The sequence below is a fragment of the Haliotis rubra genome, unplaced genomic scaffold (assembly GCF_003918875.1).
Source record: "Haliotis rubra isolate DU_JTF1 unplaced genomic scaffold, ASM391887v1 Scf241, whole genome shotgun sequence".
Classification (NCBI taxonomy): domain Eukaryota; kingdom Metazoa; phylum Mollusca; class Gastropoda; order Lepetellida; family Haliotidae; genus Haliotis; species Haliotis rubra.
In genome coordinates, this window is record NW_025766459.1 from 349,163 (window position 1) to 368,691 (window position 19,529).

At 44.0% G+C, this 19,529-nt stretch overlaps 1 protein-coding gene across 1 annotated transcript in view; it reads left to right on the forward strand.

Annotated features, from left to right (window-relative positions):
• LOC124278749 (inositol 1,4,5-trisphosphate receptor type 1-like) overlaps positions 1 to 19,529 on the forward strand; it is a 217,190-nt gene that overhangs the window by 118,300 nt on the left and 79,361 nt on the right. The window contains 6 exon segments of the mRNA XM_046714513.1: positions 502 to 640; positions 7,631 to 7,764; positions 8,708 to 8,795; positions 9,660 to 9,674; positions 14,302 to 14,353; positions 18,992 to 19,157. Coding sequence (XP_046570469.1) covers positions 502 to 640; positions 7,631 to 7,764; positions 8,708 to 8,795; positions 9,660 to 9,674; positions 14,302 to 14,353; positions 18,992 to 19,157 — 594 coding nt within the window.

The window sequence follows — 19,529 nt, forward strand, 5'->3', positions numbered from 1 at the left end:
GGCCCGTCAGCTGTCTAGTCCAGATTATACAGGTTGACTGTAACTGTTTTGTTCTGTTACAGGTGGTCAACCTTGCCCGTCAGCTGTCTAGACCAGATTATACAGGTTGACTGTAACTGTTTTGTTCTGTTACAGGTTGTCAACCTGGCCCGTCAGCTGTCTAGTCCAGATTGTACAGGTTGACTGTAACTGTTTGTTCGGGTTACAGGTGGTCAACCTGGCCCGGCCAGCTGTCTAGTCCAGATTATACAGGTTGACTGTAACTGTTTTGTTCTGTTACAGGTGGTCAACCTGGCCCGTCAGCTGTCTAGTCCAGATTATACAGGTTGACTGTAACTGTTTTGTTCTGTTACAGGTTGTCAACCTGGCCCGTCAGCTGTCTAGTCCAGATTATACAGGTTGACTGTAACTGTTTTGTTCTGTTACAGGTGGTCAACCTTGCCCGTCAGCTGTCTAGTCCAGATTATACAGGTTGACTGTAACTGTTTTGTTCTGTTACAGGTGGTCAACCTGGCCCGTCAGCTCATCTACTTCGGCTTCTACACATTCAGTGACCTGCTGCGCCTCACCAAGACATTGCTGAGCATCTTGGACTGTGTGCCAGAGACCAACCATCTCGCCCTCACCCCTGTCAGTGAATGTGAGTAACTGTCACTCAGCATGTAGCAACTGCTGCTCCTACAACATTAACAGAGTTTACAAAAATCTATATAGAGCAAAAATTTTTCCTTATCCTGACTCATGCTCTTTGCTTGTCTTCTTCTTCTTGCTAACATAGTGGAACACTTGTATCTCCTTATTTGAAGCTCCCTTCAAAATAAAAATCACTAATTGGTACTCACCACGAGTTGCTCCCCTTTGTCTCCTGGCGGAAAGGTGTCGCCACCCTCTGGCCATGTGCTTTCACTCTCTCCTTCTTCACCCAGTGAGCAGGATGTGAGAGCCTTTGTGTCTCCTTACACACATATCCTTTGATAATCTCTTAGTTTTACCTCTCATAGGTTACTATAGAGGTATAGCTAGTATCCTTTACTATTTGTATTGATTAATTATCGTATTTCTACTGTTTATTCACGCAGTATTCGTGGATTGTTCAGCTAGCTTTACGCTCATGAAAATCTGTACGATTTGTAGATTACGCTTTTCTGCCTCCGATCCACATGTAATATGCCCTAGTTGTTCTACTGCGCGTTTAATTCACGCTTGCAGTTACTGCATTAATTTATCTCATTCTGCATTTAATAAATATCATCTTTTGCGTCTTAAGACGTGCTGCAGATAGATCACGCAAACAAGGGCAAAACATGGCAGAGAGTCCAGATATTCCATCCAGTCAGCTGCTAGCGATCGACCCTCTCCCCGCCTGGTGTTCTGCTAGAGACCCCCGCGCAGAGGAACGCGGGACGCAGTCCGTTACCTCGAAGAAACGACCGCCTCCCCAGACATCCCGCCATTGCAGATTAAGTCTAAGAGGGCCTCTCATCGCCGCCTCAACGCAGATTCAGGACACCCAGGGCAGCGCAGACTTCCAAAGGGAAATCTCACGAAGACAGCAAGAACTTTCTCAGCCGAGATCGCTCCAGCAGCAGAGTTGGGCCTCTACGATGATCAGCCGATAATCATCCCCCGACTTACGCAGAAGAAGCGACCGGTGTCAGCGACTGTGACTTCTGCAGAGATCACCATGCAGCCTGATGCTCTCTACACCGACGCCAGACGCCATTGATGTGAACCCCATCGCAGAAAAGATTTTTCGACGACTTCGCCACAGATCATCCCAGAAGACATGATGCGCAGATTATGAACATCATGGAGGACCACTACAAACTGCGCATAGCAGGGTCCGGAAGCCTTTCGCTCCAACGTGACAGCACCCCAGAGGCACCCCCGTCAACGTGAGCAGCCAAGACGATGTCACCTTCGCTGGAAGTCCCGCGACCACCTTGACGAAGGACCTAGATGTACAGCCTTTCGGCGAAGGCCTTCGCTAAGGCGGAGAGATCATCACCATCTTCGATTTCATCTCTAGATATGGACTCAGACCATCAGACATCACGGAAGCCTTCGCGAAGTGGTCATATCATCGATCCCCGGACTCGACGTTAAATGAAGCTTCGCGAGAAGGCATTCGGCGGACATATGATTCCAGATCTTCATCGCTCTAGAAGAACATCGAGGGACTGCCAAGAGCCGGCTATCAACATTCACCTCACAAGTCTCCGAAGATCATCCCATAGACGATCTCCACTCCGTTCATCACCAGGTCGACACCCATCAGATCTCCACATAGAGCGCGACAAGTCAATCATAGATCGCCACAAACCCTCATCAGATATACAGACAGCTACACGCGAGTCCCGCTAAGAGCATCTACAATTTATTAATGATGATGGTTTTGAGGATGATGGAGGAATCATATTTTCTGATGCAGAGATACGGTATTGGATGGTCAATAACCTAGATCTCACATCACCATCTAAAAGTGGCAATACAGCTCAGACGTATTTGATGAAGGAAGATGATCCAGATGCAATCACTCTACCCCCGATCGACCCGATTATGCAGTGCCACAGAATCTAGATGCAGCTTCCAGAAAGCTACGAAAGTTCAGATACCACATCTGCCCAACTTTCAAGCCAAGAAGTTCTCCACGATAACATGGACTCCTTCTACAAGGCCCAGGACATCGATGAGAACTATAAGATCATCAGCGATATGTAAAGAACAAGATTTTACAAGATGGATGATCGTAGTTGGCTCATATAGAAACCATGACGAGACGTATGTTCTTTGGGTTAAATAGATCTAGGACGATCAATGAGACTCTTATTACTAGATTCCGGATTCCACGACGGAAGATGATAGAATGATTTATTCTGCCTTTTACTTATGCAAAAAGAAAGATCAGCAGTTTTAACGGATCATCTTACATCTGTTTCAGCAGCACTGACCTTAGCTCGTCGTCAAGGCCTCCTCAGCCCCTGTAATTGGGGAGAACTTTACAGCCCCACTTTATACAGCCCCCGTGGTCGACAACATCCATCTTTGACGGAGAAATCGACAAAGTCGCCAAGGAAGTCTCTAAGGATTCCAGGAAGTCCTTATGATTAGATCGATGGACACACTAGCCAGCGTCATTCGTCCAGACTTCACAAAGATACTCAGGCAGATCTAAGTTCACGGGCCTACAAAGAGCAAGAGACAGGAAGATAGCCAGCTCTAGAGGTAAAGATTCTTTCACGCCCATGGGCAACTATAGAGGAGGATCAGGAAGAGGCAGGACACCCAGAGGTTCCCGCAATTATAGACGCTGAAAACACAGGTTCGAACGACTGGAGTCTTCCACCCCCAGCCGCTCCAGTACAACCAGCTCAAGTGGGTGGACGCCCAACTACACTGGGAAAACTGGGGAATACTGCAAGACCCTTACGCCTCCAACATTCTTCAACACGGATTTCAGATCCCTCTACAGGCCAAGCCTCGGCTGACAATCAAACCCCCAAGTTCGACATTTACAAGCGCAAGAACAACTACCAAAGATAAAAGAGGCTGTTTCATCACTCCTATCCAAACAGGCCATAGAAGTAATAGATCAAGCAAACGGCCGAATCCAGGTTTCTACTCCCAGTTTTCCTAGTTCCCAAGAAAACTCCACGGAGAAATACAGACTCATCTACAACATGAGTTTTTTCAACAAGAACTATCTACGAAAACCACCGGGTTTCGCATGATACATTTACCTCAGTTACGCCAGATGATTCGTCCCTATGGACTACATGGGCAGCATAGATCTACAGGATGCCTACTTGCACATCCCCATTCATCCCGATTCCAGGAAATACCTACGATTTACTCTAGAAGGGCTACATTACCAGTGGAAAGTAATTCCCATTCGAATATCTTCAGCCCCTGGCTATTCAATGAGGATAACTAAAACCGATTATCAAATTTCTACATCGCCAAGGGCTAATGCAGTGCTTTACCTCGACGACGGATACAAGTAGATCAAGATCCACTGCGCCTCAAACTACAGTTAAATTACATCATAAAGCTACTAACACAACTAGGTTGGTTAGTAAACTTACGCAAGTCGGACCCTAGTACCATCGCAGAAGACCTACAGTTCCTAGGTATTCGATTCATCACAAATCGCAAACCGTATTATGGTACCAGAAGACCGCTGGCTCAAGATACAACAGACCATTCCACCAGCTCTACTCTCTCCGCTACCACTCGCGACAATGGCAGAGCCTACTAGGTCTTCTACATCAGCCCAAGACATGACTGTCACAGGCAGATTACAGTTACGTCCCTACAGGTCCTCATCAACGACATCTCAACGATGTACAACCATTCAGTCTACCGAAACATCTCAGACCACATCTACTATGGTGGACCAAGAAATCGAATGTCTCGCGAAGGGATTTGTTTAGCAGAGCAGGAATACAAAACCCATCTGTATGTAGACGCGTCCACCCAAGGTTGGGGAGCCTATCTCACCAACCACACGATATCAGGGTTATGGAATCAGCAAGAATGCAAACTCCATATAAACAGTCTAGAAATGAAAGCTGTAATCAACGCCATTCTACATTGGAGCACATTTCTACAAAATGCGCCCTAATGATCCATACAGACAATTCGACAGTGGCGTTTCTATATAAACAAGCAAGGCTCAACGAGATCGATGAACCTTTTGAACCTAAGCTTTCAACTGTTCGATTTAATTCAAGATCTAAATCTACATGTCAGAGCAGTGCACATTCCCGAGCCAGAAATATACTAGCAGACGCCTCTCTCGGCCTCATCTACCATCACCGGCATAGAGTGGATGATCAACAGGAAATTTTGCACAGATAATCAAGCAATTAGGAGCCGCTAATAGACCTATTCGCCACGCTGCGATTCAACAATCAGCTACCGACATTCGTGGTCACCAGTCCCAGACCCCAAGCTTGGGCAACGGACGTTCTAAGTCTATCATGGAAGGCCTCAATGCGACGCGCTTCCGCCAGCAATAATACCTCAAGTATTACAGAAAATCAGACAAACACAGAGCCTACAACTCACTTTGGTCGCGCTTCTACTGGCCGGCCAGAACGTGGTTTCCCATACTAATTCAAGAAATCGGGTCAACCAACACTGGAGCTACCTAAGCCGCGAAACCTGTTAATTCATCCTCACACCAAACAAGTGCACGGAAACCCAGCAATGTTCCAACTACACGCGTATGGACTGTATACAAATGTGCTTAAACAAGAGAGGATATTCTGCCAGGGCTGCAAAAGCAGTCACGCTTTGCCTTTTACGTTACTCAACTCGTGAACTTGTACGCATCGACAAGTGGCACAGTTTGAAAATTATGCAACAAAGAAAGGGTTTACAGCAAGAAAGGCTTCACAACCTCAAGTGGCAGACTATTTGTGTTACCTACGCCAAAACAAACATTTAAAAGGTTCAACGATATCAACATATCTTGCCGCTTTAGCTCTGTAATCACCATGAGAACGGGTGTCAAATTGACAAGATCTCCAGAGTTACTGGCCTTACTACAAGCTCCGATTGAGGACCAAAAGCGGAAGTTCCACTTCCAGCTTGGGATCTGAATGTGGTGTTACAACACCTCACGAAAGGAGGTCTATGAACCTTTGGAATCGACTAAACTTTGAATTTCTCTCACAGAAAAACATTGTTTCTGCTATCGCTAGCCACAGCAGCAAGAATGTCTGAAATTCACTCCTGGATTACGAGAGGATACAGTTTGATGACAATCATAACACAGCGCACCTCGATTAAGATGGGATTTCATCGCGAAAAATCAACTGCCAGGTCAACCAGACAGATTATTCCACATCCCGGCGCTTATCCTCTATTCTCGGATCACAAGATACACAAGACCTATCACTGTGTCCGTAAGAGCTTCAAAGTTTATTTAATTTAATGATCCAAAACAAGGAGAAGATTTCTCAAACGCTTATTCATCCCATTATCGCCTACTTAATCAAACAGAAGTGTCACGGACCACAATATCTATTTGGATAAGGACTGTCATTCTCCGTGCCTACAAGGCAGCAGGCTTGGACCCACCAACAGCATCAAATCCACATGAGATCAGGGCACTGGCCTCTACCCTCGCCCTACACGGTAACTGTTCCTTGAACACGATTATGGAAGGATGCTATTGGAAATCTAACATGGTATTTGCTAATCACTACCTAAGAGACATCACTACAGAAGATGTCTCTGGCATTCACCATTTCGACCACTGGTCCTCGGCCAGCAACTGACAGTCCCTCAGAGGCGTTAAAATATTATCCTCACAAGATTAATATGTATTTTATACATACTCATCTAGCTTATAACTCTAATGGAGTTTTAGGGCTATGTATATATGTTCAGCTTAAGTATTCAACCTTAAGCATATACTTGATATAGTCAATTTCAGTGCCTCTATCAGAGTCACCTATATATATATATATATAATTTATATGTATTGTTCAATATATTCATAATGTAATTCCCTTTAATGGCTTTATATAACCTATGGTTTTCTTTATACAGGAAACATCCTAAATCTAAGCCTTCATGAAGTTCCCGTAGGGGATATTACAGTATATCTATACAAAATCACTAATTATAAATCCAAAGTATTCTGTTACCCACCTCCTGTTCAGTAGGATGCTACAAGCAAAGAGCATGAGTCAGGATAAGGAAAAAAATATGTAATTTTTAGAGTAAAATTGATATTTTATACTTATCCTGACTCATGAGGTTAGCTCCCTCCCATCCTCCCCACATAACACTTTGGATTTCCCTGTAAATTCAAGTGTTGGGCTCATTTAAATCAGGAGAGAGTGGAGCACATGGCCAGAGGGTGGCGACACCTTTCCCGCCAGGGGAGACAAAGGGAGCAACTTCGTGGTGAGTACCAATTAGTGATTTTATTTTGAAGGGAGCTTCAAATAAGGAGATACAAGTGTTCCACTATGTTCGCAAGAAAGAAGAAGACAAGCAAAAGAGCATGAGTCAGGATAAGTATAAAATATCAATTTTACTCTAAAAATTACATTTTTATTTTATTTTTTATTTTAAGGATAACAACTTCTTTATTTCGGTGGAGTGCGACGCTTCGATACAGATTCTTGTACCGTTGTCAAGCAAGAGTGGTACATGAAGTGGAGGAGATATAACAATGAGACAACATAATTGCCATATACAGTACAAGAATCTGTATCGAAACATCACACTCACGAAATAAAGAAGTTGTTATCCATAAAAAAATAACAATAAATAAATAAAAAAATTGTTCTATATTGTACGTCTCAACTTCTGAAATGACACTCAAACAAGTTTACAAAAATCATACGATATTGTTGGTGTTCTTTTATATTATTGAGGCTAAGGGTGGCCCAGTTGTCTATGATGCTGCGGTTTCCTGTGGAGATCATAGGTTCATATCCTGGACTGTGTTTCTAGCTCTGTCAGCACCCATGCTCAGGGGGTTCACCAAGGTGATAAAGATTAAAGAAGTGCGTGAAGGGCATCTAATTCTCTGCCAAAGTAAACGGACAGTATTGAACCCAACTCTCTGACTTGTTTAATGCCATGTTTGAACCTTCCCTCTGTCCAGCAGCTGAAGAAAGCCTCGAGATGAGTCTTTCTGCCATCGGTGAGGCGCTGACAAAGCAAAAGAAGAAGAGGGAGACTGATGAGGAAGACACCATCGTCATGGATACTAAACTTAAAATTATTGAAATCCTCAAGGTAGGCAAGTCCCCGAAATATAAGGTTCCCACTAAGTCTTGCTTGTCTCATAAAAGGTTATTCCTGTTCAGAATAGCTTTGAATTATTTCATACTTCTTTCCTAGTGAGGATTCCTTGAAAGAATTGGTCTCAGTACCTCGTGCTTCTCTCCCTGGGGATTCTGGGGTCATATAGGTCCCCGTACATGATACTTTTCTCCATGTGGGGATTCTAGGTAGAATAAGGCTCCAGCACACCATGTTTTCCTCCCCATGTGTGTTCCAGAGAAGAATAGGTCCCTAGTATTCCATTCTTGTCAAAAGAGAAGCTAGACATATTGTAACACTCTCGAAGAAGTGGATGTAGACTGCAGACCACAGTATGCCCTTACAGAGTTGTAAACACCACACCTACATGTGAACACCAGTTCTCTGTATTCTAAGTTAAAAATACTAGTTTTATTGTAGTTTATGTCTTTGATCAGGTAATGTAAATCACGCTTGTCTGTCATTGTCAGCCATTTTGTATTCCGCACATTTTGTTTGCATGTTTGTATTTCCTGTCAAGTCCTGCCTGATCAATCAGAAGACTTGGAGCGGCTTAGTGGTTAGTGTGTTCACTCACCATCGATGAACACCTGGGTTTGATTGCCCATGGGTATACTAAGTCCAGTGTTTTGACAGGGCTGAAAGATTGTTGAAAGTGTCAAAACCACCCTCTCTCACTCAGTCACAGTATGTGGGGTGGCGGGGTAGCCTAGTGGTTAAAGCGTTGGCTCGTCACGCTGAAGACCCGGGTTCGATTCCCCACATGGGCACAATGTGTGAAGCCCATTTCTGGTGTCCCCCGCCGTGATATTGCTGGAATATTCCTAAAAGCGGCGTAAAACTAAACTCAGTCAGTCAGTCACAGTATGTTCTGTAGCAGCAGATGTTTAGTTGTTTTTGTTACCTTATGTTTCAGTTTATTTTAGACGTACGTCTAGATTACCGCATCACTTGCCTCCTGTCTATATTTAAACGAGAGCATGACGAGCCCAGTCATGCAGAAAGTAGGTTCAGGGTTCAGTTCAACTTCTTCCACGCCCTTCTACGTCCTCGACTGTTCAGCTGCCCTCTTCTCCCTTCCGTTACGATCTGTAGCCTGATGCCAGTTGGCCCTTCAGCTACCTTTTTGTACCATTCAGCCGTGCTCCTCATGACTTGTGTAATGTGTTGCTAGGAAGAAATCAATCTCATCTAAAATGAAGCCTATTACATTGAATCGGTTAAGCTTACAAATGAAATAGTTGGGAGATATGTTATCCTGAATAGCCGAGGATGTCCAAACTTTGGTTTGCCCAGCTATTTCACATGCTGGTTACTAACATGTCTCAGTCCTCCATATAAACATAATCTTCTCACATGCTGGTAACTAATTCATGTAACTGTCCACATCCATGACACCACATTCTGGTTACTAACATATGTAACAGTCCATTTTCTTGAAATCACTGTCTGATGTTTTCAATTTGTCGTTCATCTTTTTTGAGATTTAAAGGGTTTTTATTGACAGACAGACCATGTTCTGGAGTAATGTTTGAAGCAACAGTGTTGTGTTAATGTACCACTGTTAACTCTAGGTAGACGTCAACCTTCTTTCATTTGTACCGAAAATAACATTATTTTCTCACCTGTGATGTATGGTGAAGTTGCCTTTGGAACTCTTCTGATGTCTGATTGTCAAACTCAAAATTGAATTCTTTCACTTGAATTAAAGTTCCTATCTTATTAAGGAGTTATTTCAAAACAAATTGAACAAAACCATGTGGACTGTTACAGGTAAATAATACATATATCCAACACCTGTGTACTAAGGCCTATTTGGTTGTGTTCTTTTTGCATGTGCTTGTAGTGTAGTGTGTGTTGGGTTGTAGTGTGGACTACTACAGGTAAATAATATATATATCCAACACCTGTATACTAAGGCCTATTTGGTTGTGTTCTTTCTGCATGTGCTTGTAGTGTAGTGTGTGTTGGGCTGTGGGAAGAAGGTTGTTTTGTGTACGACTCTGTACATCTTAACACCAACTCAGTATGTGGCCACTGAGTTTGTATGTAGGCCCTGTTTTGTCACTGCGACAAATGAGATGATCATAATGTTTCATAGAGGTTTTTGTAGACCTGGTAGGGGTGATGGGGTAGCCTAATGGTTAAAGCGTTGGCTCGTCAAGCCGAAGACCCGAGTTCGAATCCCCACATGGGCACAATGTGTGAAGCCCATTTCTGGTGTCCCCCTCCGTGATGTTGCTGGAATATTGCTAAAAGCGGCGTAAAACCAAACTCAGGCAGTCAGTCAGTGTAGACCTGGTAGCTGGAAGAACTGCTGAACTCCTTATTACAGCTACATCCTGCGTACTGACACACACTTTGTGCATGCTTTGTTTGTTACCTGCAGCTTTGTTTGATATACCAGAATTGATTTGCATTGCTTGCACATGTCTGTATTGTCATCTGCTGTCCATTCACCCTCAGTCAGGGCTGTGTGTACTGCTGGCAAAGACTCCCGTAGCCCGGGAGTCACATTCAGGTTAAGGTTTGTAGGTAGTACTCACAGGAATGGTATCCCATTGCTTCTGAGAATCCCTTCTGGTGGAGGGGATTCCCTTGCTTGTAGGGATTCCCCTGCTTATGAAGATTCCTTTTGAAGGAGGGGATTCCCTTTGCTGATTTGGATTCCCCTGCCCATGGAGAGGATTCCCCTGGATGTTAAGGATTCCTGCTAATGGAGGGGGGATTCCCTTTGTTGGTAGTGATCACCCTTGAGCACCTTCAGTCAGCCATAAGAGTAGCATACCCACATATTCCACAACTTCACTCTGATTTCAATGTATGAAGACTGAAATATTATAAGTATGTCATGACTCTCGACTGACCAGTAGATGTTTGTTGTCAATGTAAACTGAACTGCAAAAGAAACTTTGCACCAGATTGAAGTGAATGTAATTAATAAACTAAAAATAACAAATGTTTCGGATAAAGTATATTTAATAAACCAACAATTTCACAAAGTAGTCAACAACTCAAACTTGACATCTTATGGTTAAATATTGTACACCAGACAAACAGATTCAGTGGGTGTTGAAACCTCGGTTGTCCAGATGTTCACTGCAATGCATGCAAACACGGAAAGTGGTCACAGACACAAAATTTGTCACTCTAATACCGAGTATGGCCACCATGTGCCTCCATACATGCAAAGACTCTGCGTTGGACGTCAAACGTCAAACGTCTCATGACGTTCAACTTGTAGAGCTTGGATCAAGTCTTGTCTGTTGACGGGAGGGTGTGGCCGGTCTCTAACTCGCCTGTCCAAGACGTCCCAGAGCTGTTCTATGGGTGATAAGTCAGGAGAATATGGCGGCCATGGTAAGACGTCAACGTTGTTGGTGGCAAGGAAGTCCACTACGATACGAGCTGTGTGGGGCCTGGCGTTGTCGTGTTGATACAGAACACCTCGGGGTTGTTGCTGAAGGAAGGGAAGCACTACTGGAGGGAGGATGTCATCTCTATAGCGTTACGCATTGAGGTTTCCATTGACGACGACGAGTGGCGTTATCTGGTCTCCACAAATGCCCCCCAAACCATAACGCCACCTCCACCGTATGGAAAAACTTCTTGAACGCAGCAAGCAGCTGTCCATTCACCTCTGCGACGGTAAACACGCTGTCTGCCATCACTTCTAAAGAAGCAGAACCTGCTTTCGTCCTTAAAGACCACGCGCTGCCAATCCCTACACTGCCACCGTCTGATTGTATTAGCCCATCGTAGTCGTCTGCGTCAATGTTGAGCGGTCAACATTTGTCCTCTAAACGGTCGGTAGGCCCTGATACATGCTGCCCAAAGTCTTCTGGTTACTGTGTAGGTGCTCACCCACCGACCCAAAGGCATGCGCTGCCGATGACGTCACTGTGAGGAAGCGGTTCCGGAGGTGCAACGTTCGGAGATAATGGTCTTCCTGTGGCATAGTGACTGGGTGGTCTCCTTGTCCTGGGCCTGTCCGATGTGCGCCCAGTCTGTCTGAAACGTTTCCAACGGCAACACAGGAACATCCAAAGGTTCTTGCAACGTGCCTGTGCGTGGCCCCCATCTGGACCATCCCAGTTGCTCGCTCACGTTTTTCTCATGTCAGTTTTGGCATTTCAAATGTGTTTTTTTAACAATGTGGATGTTTGACATTGCAGCTGTGCGTTTTTTATACCCTGTTGGCACGTGCATTTCTACCAGCAATGACAGCACGTGATTTTCCGTTTTTTCACAAAATCACGTGCACATTGTTAATAAAAACCACCGTTATAACAACGTTGCGTTTGGCCTATGTGTGTGTGTCTGTTTGTGTTTTAACCAGTGCAACGAATTTACAATATCATTACTTTTAAATGTGCAAAGTTTCTTTTACAGTTCAGTTTAGTTCTATACAGCGACAAACAAATGTTTGATTAAAGTGTTTCTACTGTAAGACTTGTCCCTTGACCTTTGGGCAATTGAGTGATATTGGGTGAATGAAGATAAACTTCATTCATCATGTTCAACATATTGGTTTCCCCATCTACTATCCCAGATGTTCCAAATAATTATGCCTCAATATGAACTTATCTTACTTCAGCTTTGCAGTTAGTCTTGAAGTTGCTTTAGTTGTTTGTGAATGTCTCTGTATGGCCACACCATGTGAGATGGTAGTCTTCATGATATGGCTGACAGTGCAGTGGTTGGGACATGAGTAGTCCAAAACTTCATCACTGACAGCATCTGTGTTTGTTTCCTTACATAGGGCGTTGTTTGATGTACTCAGCTGTGAAGCTGGAACATTGCTGTACTTGTACAAACTCAACCCTCATTCACTCATGCCATTACTGGGGCGGTGGGGTAGTCTAGTGGTTAAAGCGTTGGCTCGTCACGCCGAAGACCCGGGTTCGAATCCCAACATGGGTACAATGAGTGAAGCCCATTTCTGGTGTCCCCCACCGTGATATTGCTGGAATATTGTTAAAAGTGGCGTAAAACCAAACTCAGTCTTTCACTCATGCCATTACTAAACTGCTACTAACCTCTATGTGTGCTGATTAACCCTCTCTATTGCAGTATCTCATGCATGTCCGACTCGACTACCGTATAGCCTGGATACTGTCTAAGTTCAAATCTCAAATACAGCCGCAGTTGAAAAGTGAAAATCAGTCGAGTTCTAGCATATTTATAAGTATGTCATGACTCTCGACTGCCCAGTAGATGTTGTTGTCAAGGTGATGAGGTGTTGCTGTGGCCAGCAATGAAACATTGTTTGACAATTTTGATCCTCAACCCCCGGAACAGGAAGTGATAACAATGACCATATTGTAAACCCATCCTCTCTATCAGCTAGCAGTGTGGTCCGCCTACACTAACCCTTGGATTTGTGCAACCACAATTTACCTGCCCTTCATTTTCATCAACATTTTTCTGACCAATCAAAAAATGACATAAGAGGAAGGGCGGTAACTTGTATTATCTGGGAACCAAAGCCACTGACAGTTTTAAAATTATGTGGTCATCCTTTTCATCAATACAATTTCTTAGAACTTTCATTAGTTTTTTTGAATATTAATTTCTCACAAACTTAGTCATAATCAATGGGGCTGGCTGCCATGTTGCTGATATTGGTAACCCCTGATTGAGCCTGGTTTGTAACTCGAACTGTGTTTCATTTATTACACCGTGTGACGTAGCAAATTAAATTGGCAATGGAAATCAAGGTCGTTCAACTTGAGAACGCGACAACCATGGGCATGTATCCAAGGGTCAGTATAGGTCATCAAGATATCAGCCCTGGTGATATAGAGGATGAAGGTAAACTATTTTAAAAACTATTTGTTAAACTACATCTTTATGTAAATCTCAGGGAATACATCATATTCATACAGATGGGTAGAAGGCCATCGACACCTCATCCATGTTGTATCCCAAGTCGTAGATGAGCTGTTTCACCATATATGTTACTTTGTACGAAGGGAGGACTGAATGCCTCTTTCTGTGGAAGCATAGTGTTGTGTTGTTCTTGTTGAATGTTTCGTTTGATTGTGAACTGAGGCATGATTCTTTAAATCCCATTTATTTTGTTTTGTGAGTTTACTTAACATGTACTTTATCCAGTGCTTGTTTGAACCTTTTATGCATGATGTCCTAACACCAACCCCTGCTGTTGTGAATTGGTAAATGTTGACAAACGCTGATATGACCTCTGAAGAAATACTTTTTGTATTGAATTTTAAAATATCAACCAACCACGTCAGCAAATGGAAAAAAAGCAAATTTTTAATTGATGTTTCATTTCCATAATAAGTAAGCTGTACTTAAAGTAAATGTTAAATGCTTATATTTTTGGATATTTAGTTTTATCAGAAGGTGGACTCCATCAGATAACTACAGAATAAGAGTCAGGATAGTTAGTTGGTTGAGGTATCATTTGTCTGTGGTGTTTATGAAGGTATGATGTCTGTATCGTGTGTATATCAGCTGACTGATGGTATTTTTACATTATAACAGAGTTGGACCTGGAGAGCATTGCCAACAGTGCAGAGGACATCTTCGGTGGCAGGTGAGTGTTTGTCTCTGAGGGAAGCATTGTCACAATCATTTGGGAAGCATGCCAGATCAGGTACCCTGTACTCTGTAGGTTTGATGCATGCTTCCAACCAGTCTTGTAATGTAATGAACCATTATTTTATTTATTTTTGCTTATCCTGACTCATCATCTTTTGCTTATCTCCCTTTTCTTTTCGAATGGTAGTGGAACACTTGAATCCCTTGAAGTTCCAGAAGCGGACATAAAAATACACTCTCCCACGAGTAACCTCCCTTTTGCCTGCGTAAAACAGTCATGTGATCAGCCTTACTTGTCACTCTCTCCCTTTTCGCCCAAGTGGATGGTTGGGCGAGCACTGGAGTCCCGTATACGGCATTATATCCTTTTTTTTTAGGTCGTATTCCTCAAAATTACGCTGTATATGGATTTGGCAACAACAACTATGTATTAAATGTAAAAAAATTGTAAAAATTATTTGTATTTGTGTCATAATTTCATCGTGTAAGTTTGTTTACATTTCATGAAATCTTGCAGTGTTTGCAGGCACAGGTTATCCGTGGCTGATCCTCACCCCCAATGCCTTTCGTGCATAAAACCATGTTCTTCCAGCTTGCACTGTACTTATTGTGTTGATTTATCAAATCTACAATATAATCAATATTTGTCATATATCTATAGACGTGCCATGGATCAGGTGAGGAAGTCATCTCAAGCCACGGCTGATAAAACAGGAGATCAGCCTGCAAACCGTATGTTGCTTGCTACTGCTGGAATTCATAATACTGGTGCTATGTTGAGTACGTTGCAAGGGTGGCTACTGGTACGGGGGCCAAGAAGAGATCGGCTACAATGCAGTTGAGTGAAGTCGAGGCACACATCTCATCAGCGTTTGCGAACGCTTCTTCTACACCGCAGCAGCTTCAATCAACGCAGAACTTGATCCGGGTGAAATTATGAGACAATTCACCAACCAGATGATGGCCATGATGGAACGCAGGTTCGAGGAAGAAGTGAAGGCTCATCGAAGCCTCTCATCTACTGACATCGTGCACAAACCTACGGACCTGAACAAGATTTTACACTTGGAGCAACCCTTATTCAAGAGGTTTATATGAGCGGCATAGAATTACGCGCGCTTTTACTCAACCAACTAATTGCATCAGATTTTATGGAGGCCAACTTGCAACAACACTGGTGACGTCATGCTTGGAAGCTGATTGGTCCACGTCAAACAACGCCTCCCACTGACAGAGCAGGCTCCAGCATGTTTCTGATTTGTAAACAAACCCGTGGTACGGGGGAATACTTCATCGGCAGCCTTGGAAACAGTATACAACTACCGCCTGTTATCATCATGGGAATCTAATAGATGTCTAGCCTTGACAGCAGGCTAAACAATGTTTATTTTGGAAGTTGTCGCTGTTAAAAGTCGGTATGAGTACCTGTCCCCTGCGATGCTACACTGGAGCCAGCCTTGCTATAAATAGACAACGTTTCGATGTATGCTGATCAACACAGATTGCCTGCGTATATAAGGGGAAGAATGATGTATCATCACTGCAATCAGAGAGTAGCACTTCTAATGGAACGTCCTACCGTTTGGAATATCGTCGGCTATATGATTATTCATACGAATAACCAAGCCTATCGGCACCTATCTGCATCATCGAGGTCCACACAGTGCCTGTTATCTGGACGATGGCATACAGGTTCTTCAAAGTGCCAATCAACTCAGACAGCAGCTGAACTTCACAATTAAGTTGATCACGCAACTAGGATTGCTAGTGAACCTGATGAAGTTGGAGTTAGAATCAAACAAGATCTTTAATTGCTGGGAATAAGAATTATCACAACACAGAATCGAATTGTGGTCCCAGAAGATCATTTGGTCAAGATACAAGCCATGATTCCACAAGCAGTCATCTTTTCGTTAACACTACGAATATGGCAGTGTCTACTCGGTCTACTAACCTCGGCGCAGGGCTTGACTCGCACAGGAAGATTACAACTAATCCGCTGCTACGGTTCCTGACAAAACATCTGGACGGCGTCGACCCTATCTTGCTGCCAGACAATCTTAAGAGGTACCTACTTTGTTGGACCCACAGGTTGAACGTCTGCGGAGGGACCTATTTACAAGAGCTGGCCTTCGACACACATCTCTACGTAGACGCATCGATACAAGGTTGGGGTGCACATCTCAACAATCAAGTTGCATCAAGGAAGTGGTCCAAACAGAGCAGCATCTTAGCATCATTCTGCTGGAGATGAAAGCTGTGATCTACGCCTTACAACTATGGTTGAGCTCGCTGATCAACAGAATGCTGATGGTCCACACGGACAACTCTACAGTGGCATTCTCCATAAATTGGCAAGGATATACAAGATCACCAAGCCTACTACAGCTCACATTCCAGTTGTTTGACATGACGGAGGAGGCAAACATCTGGATAAAGGCGTGTCACATACCCGGAGCCAAGAACGTGCTTGCAGATGCTCTCTCCCGACCACTGCACCCGTCACCTACGGAATAGATACTCCATCCAGAAGCATTTCGGCTCATCAGAAGGGAAATAGGATCCCCATGCATAGACCTGTTTGCCACGAGGATCAACAAACAACTACAGACGTTTGTCTCACCAGTTTCAGATCCTCAAGCCTGGGCAACAGATTCACTGAACATATCATGGGAAGGACTAAACGCTTATGCGTTTCCACCACTGATATTACTACCGGAAGTACTGTTGAACATCAAACAGACACAGGCGCTACAACTGACCTTGGTCGCACCATACTGGCCAGCGAGAGTATGGTTCCTAGACCTAATAGAAGATTTCGGAAGTCCAACAATCAAGTTACCAGATTGGCCGAACCCACTCATACATCCGCACACCAAGCAAGTCCACAGGCACCCAACACTGTTCCAGCTACACGTGTGGACTGTATCAAAACATGTTTGAAGAAAAGAGGATACTCCGCCAGGGCAGCCAAGGCAGTAACGCTAGTGTTACACAGATCTACTCATAACCTGTATGATCACAAGTGGCTGAAGTTTGAGACTTATGCAAGGTGGAAAGATTTCATTGCGATGAAAGCTACTCATCTTCAAGTGGCGGAATACCTGTGTCATCTTAGACAGACCAAAGAACCTCTAGACCAGACTACCCTCGAGCTGCTGACACAGAAGACTTTGTTCCTGCTTGCGCTAGCCACGGCAGCTCGAATATATGAGGTACATACGCTGGACTTTGGTCGAAGCAGATTCGACACAGGGCAACATGCTGCAGTTCATCTAGGACTTAGATGGGACTTCATTGCCAAGAACCAACTACCTGGTCAGCCAGATAGACAGTTCCACGTACCAGCACTATCTACAATCCTCGGACCAGAGGATATAGAGGACCTATCCTTGTGTCCGGTCAGAGCCCTGAAGATATATCTTCAAAGACTGAGACAAGGAGACGAAAATTCAAGCGCCTGTTCATCCTATTATCCACAGAGACATCAGCAGAAGTCTCAAGAACGACAGTATCGTTCTGGATGAGAGCCGTCATATTGAGAGCCTATAAAGCAGCAGGACTAGAACGTCCTAGAGCTTCCAACCCACACGAAGTAAGAGCATTGGCGTCAACACTAGCTCTGCATGGAAATTGCTCTATATCAGCAATTATGAAGGTCTGCTTTTGGAAGTCGGACACGGTGTTTGCCAAACACTACCTCCGAGCCATAGCCACTGAAGACGTCTCAGGCATTCCCCAATTTTGGCCTCTCGTTGTAGCACAGCTATTAACGGCTCCACAAAGGTGCTGAGTTAGAAAATCTCACCCTTTATCACGTTGACTTGTTGATAACTTTTACTAAGGAAAAGTATTAGTTTGAAAGTCCATGCGCACAGTCTAGGACAGTGAGAGTGATTAAAGATCCTGTATGGGTAAAGATCTTGCCTGTACGTGAAGGGGTCGCAACTCATTTATGATAAAGATCTTATCATAATCTATGGGTTGTTATAAGATATCTAGTAATAAGAAGATACTACTTTATCTGAAGCCACATGAATCAAGATGATTCAACTTGTCTGAGATGGAAGTAAGACAAGAAGTGGTCCCCCCGAGTTAAACCGGAAGTTGGAAGAATAGGATCTCGGAAATGCTGCTACGCAGTTCCCATGGGGGGGATACAGGACGTATCTAAGGACAGCTGATGAATCCAGGAAGTGGTCTGACCCACCACCAATCCGTCGGATTCTATAAGCAACAGATCAAGAGTCAGGATAAGAAAAAATATGTAATTTTTCAAGTAAAATTGATATTTTTATACTTATCCTGACTCATGAGGTCAAGCCCTCCCGACCTCCCCGCTGGAAACACTTCAGATTGCACAGCAGATCCAAGTGCTTGGGCAGAAAAATCAGGAGAGAGTGACAAGTAAGGCTGGTCACATGACTGTTTACGCGGGAAAAAGGGAGGTAACTCGTGGGTGAGTGTATTTTTATGTCCGCTTCGGGTACTTCAAGGGATTCAAGTGTTCCACTACCATTCGAAAAGAAAAGGGAGATAAGCAAAAGATCATGAGTCAGGATAACCTTACCTCAGGCAGACTGGTTGTGTCTGAACTACTGTTCCAACCCATCTCACTCAAACTGTGTTTCAGTGAGGACACGGCCGAGCTGGACCTGGACGGCCACAGCGGGAAGATGTTCCTCCGCGTGCTGCTCAACCTCGTCATGCACAACTACCCTTCCCTCGTCTCAGGTTCCCTTCAACTCCTGTTCCGCCACTTCAGTCAGAGGCAAGAAGTCCTACAGACATTTAAACAGGTGAGACTCACTGGAATTGTGACACCTGCTGTAATAGTGAGATACACTGCCATGGTTAGACATATTATAATATTGGATGTTCCAATCAAGCAGCTCCCTCTAAGTCAGTGATCCAACCTTGTGTTGACCAACTGTTCCCATCAAGCAGCTCCCTCTAAGTCAGTGATCCAACCTTGTGTTGACCAACTGTTCCCATCAAGCAGCTCCCTCTAAGTCAGTGATCCAATCTTGTGTTGACCAACTGTTCCCATCAAACAGCTCCCTCTAAGTCAGTGATCCAATCTTGTGTTGACCAACTGTTCCCATCAAGCAGCTCCCTCTAAGTCAGTGATCCAATCTTGTGTTGACCAACTGTTCCCATCAAACAGCTCC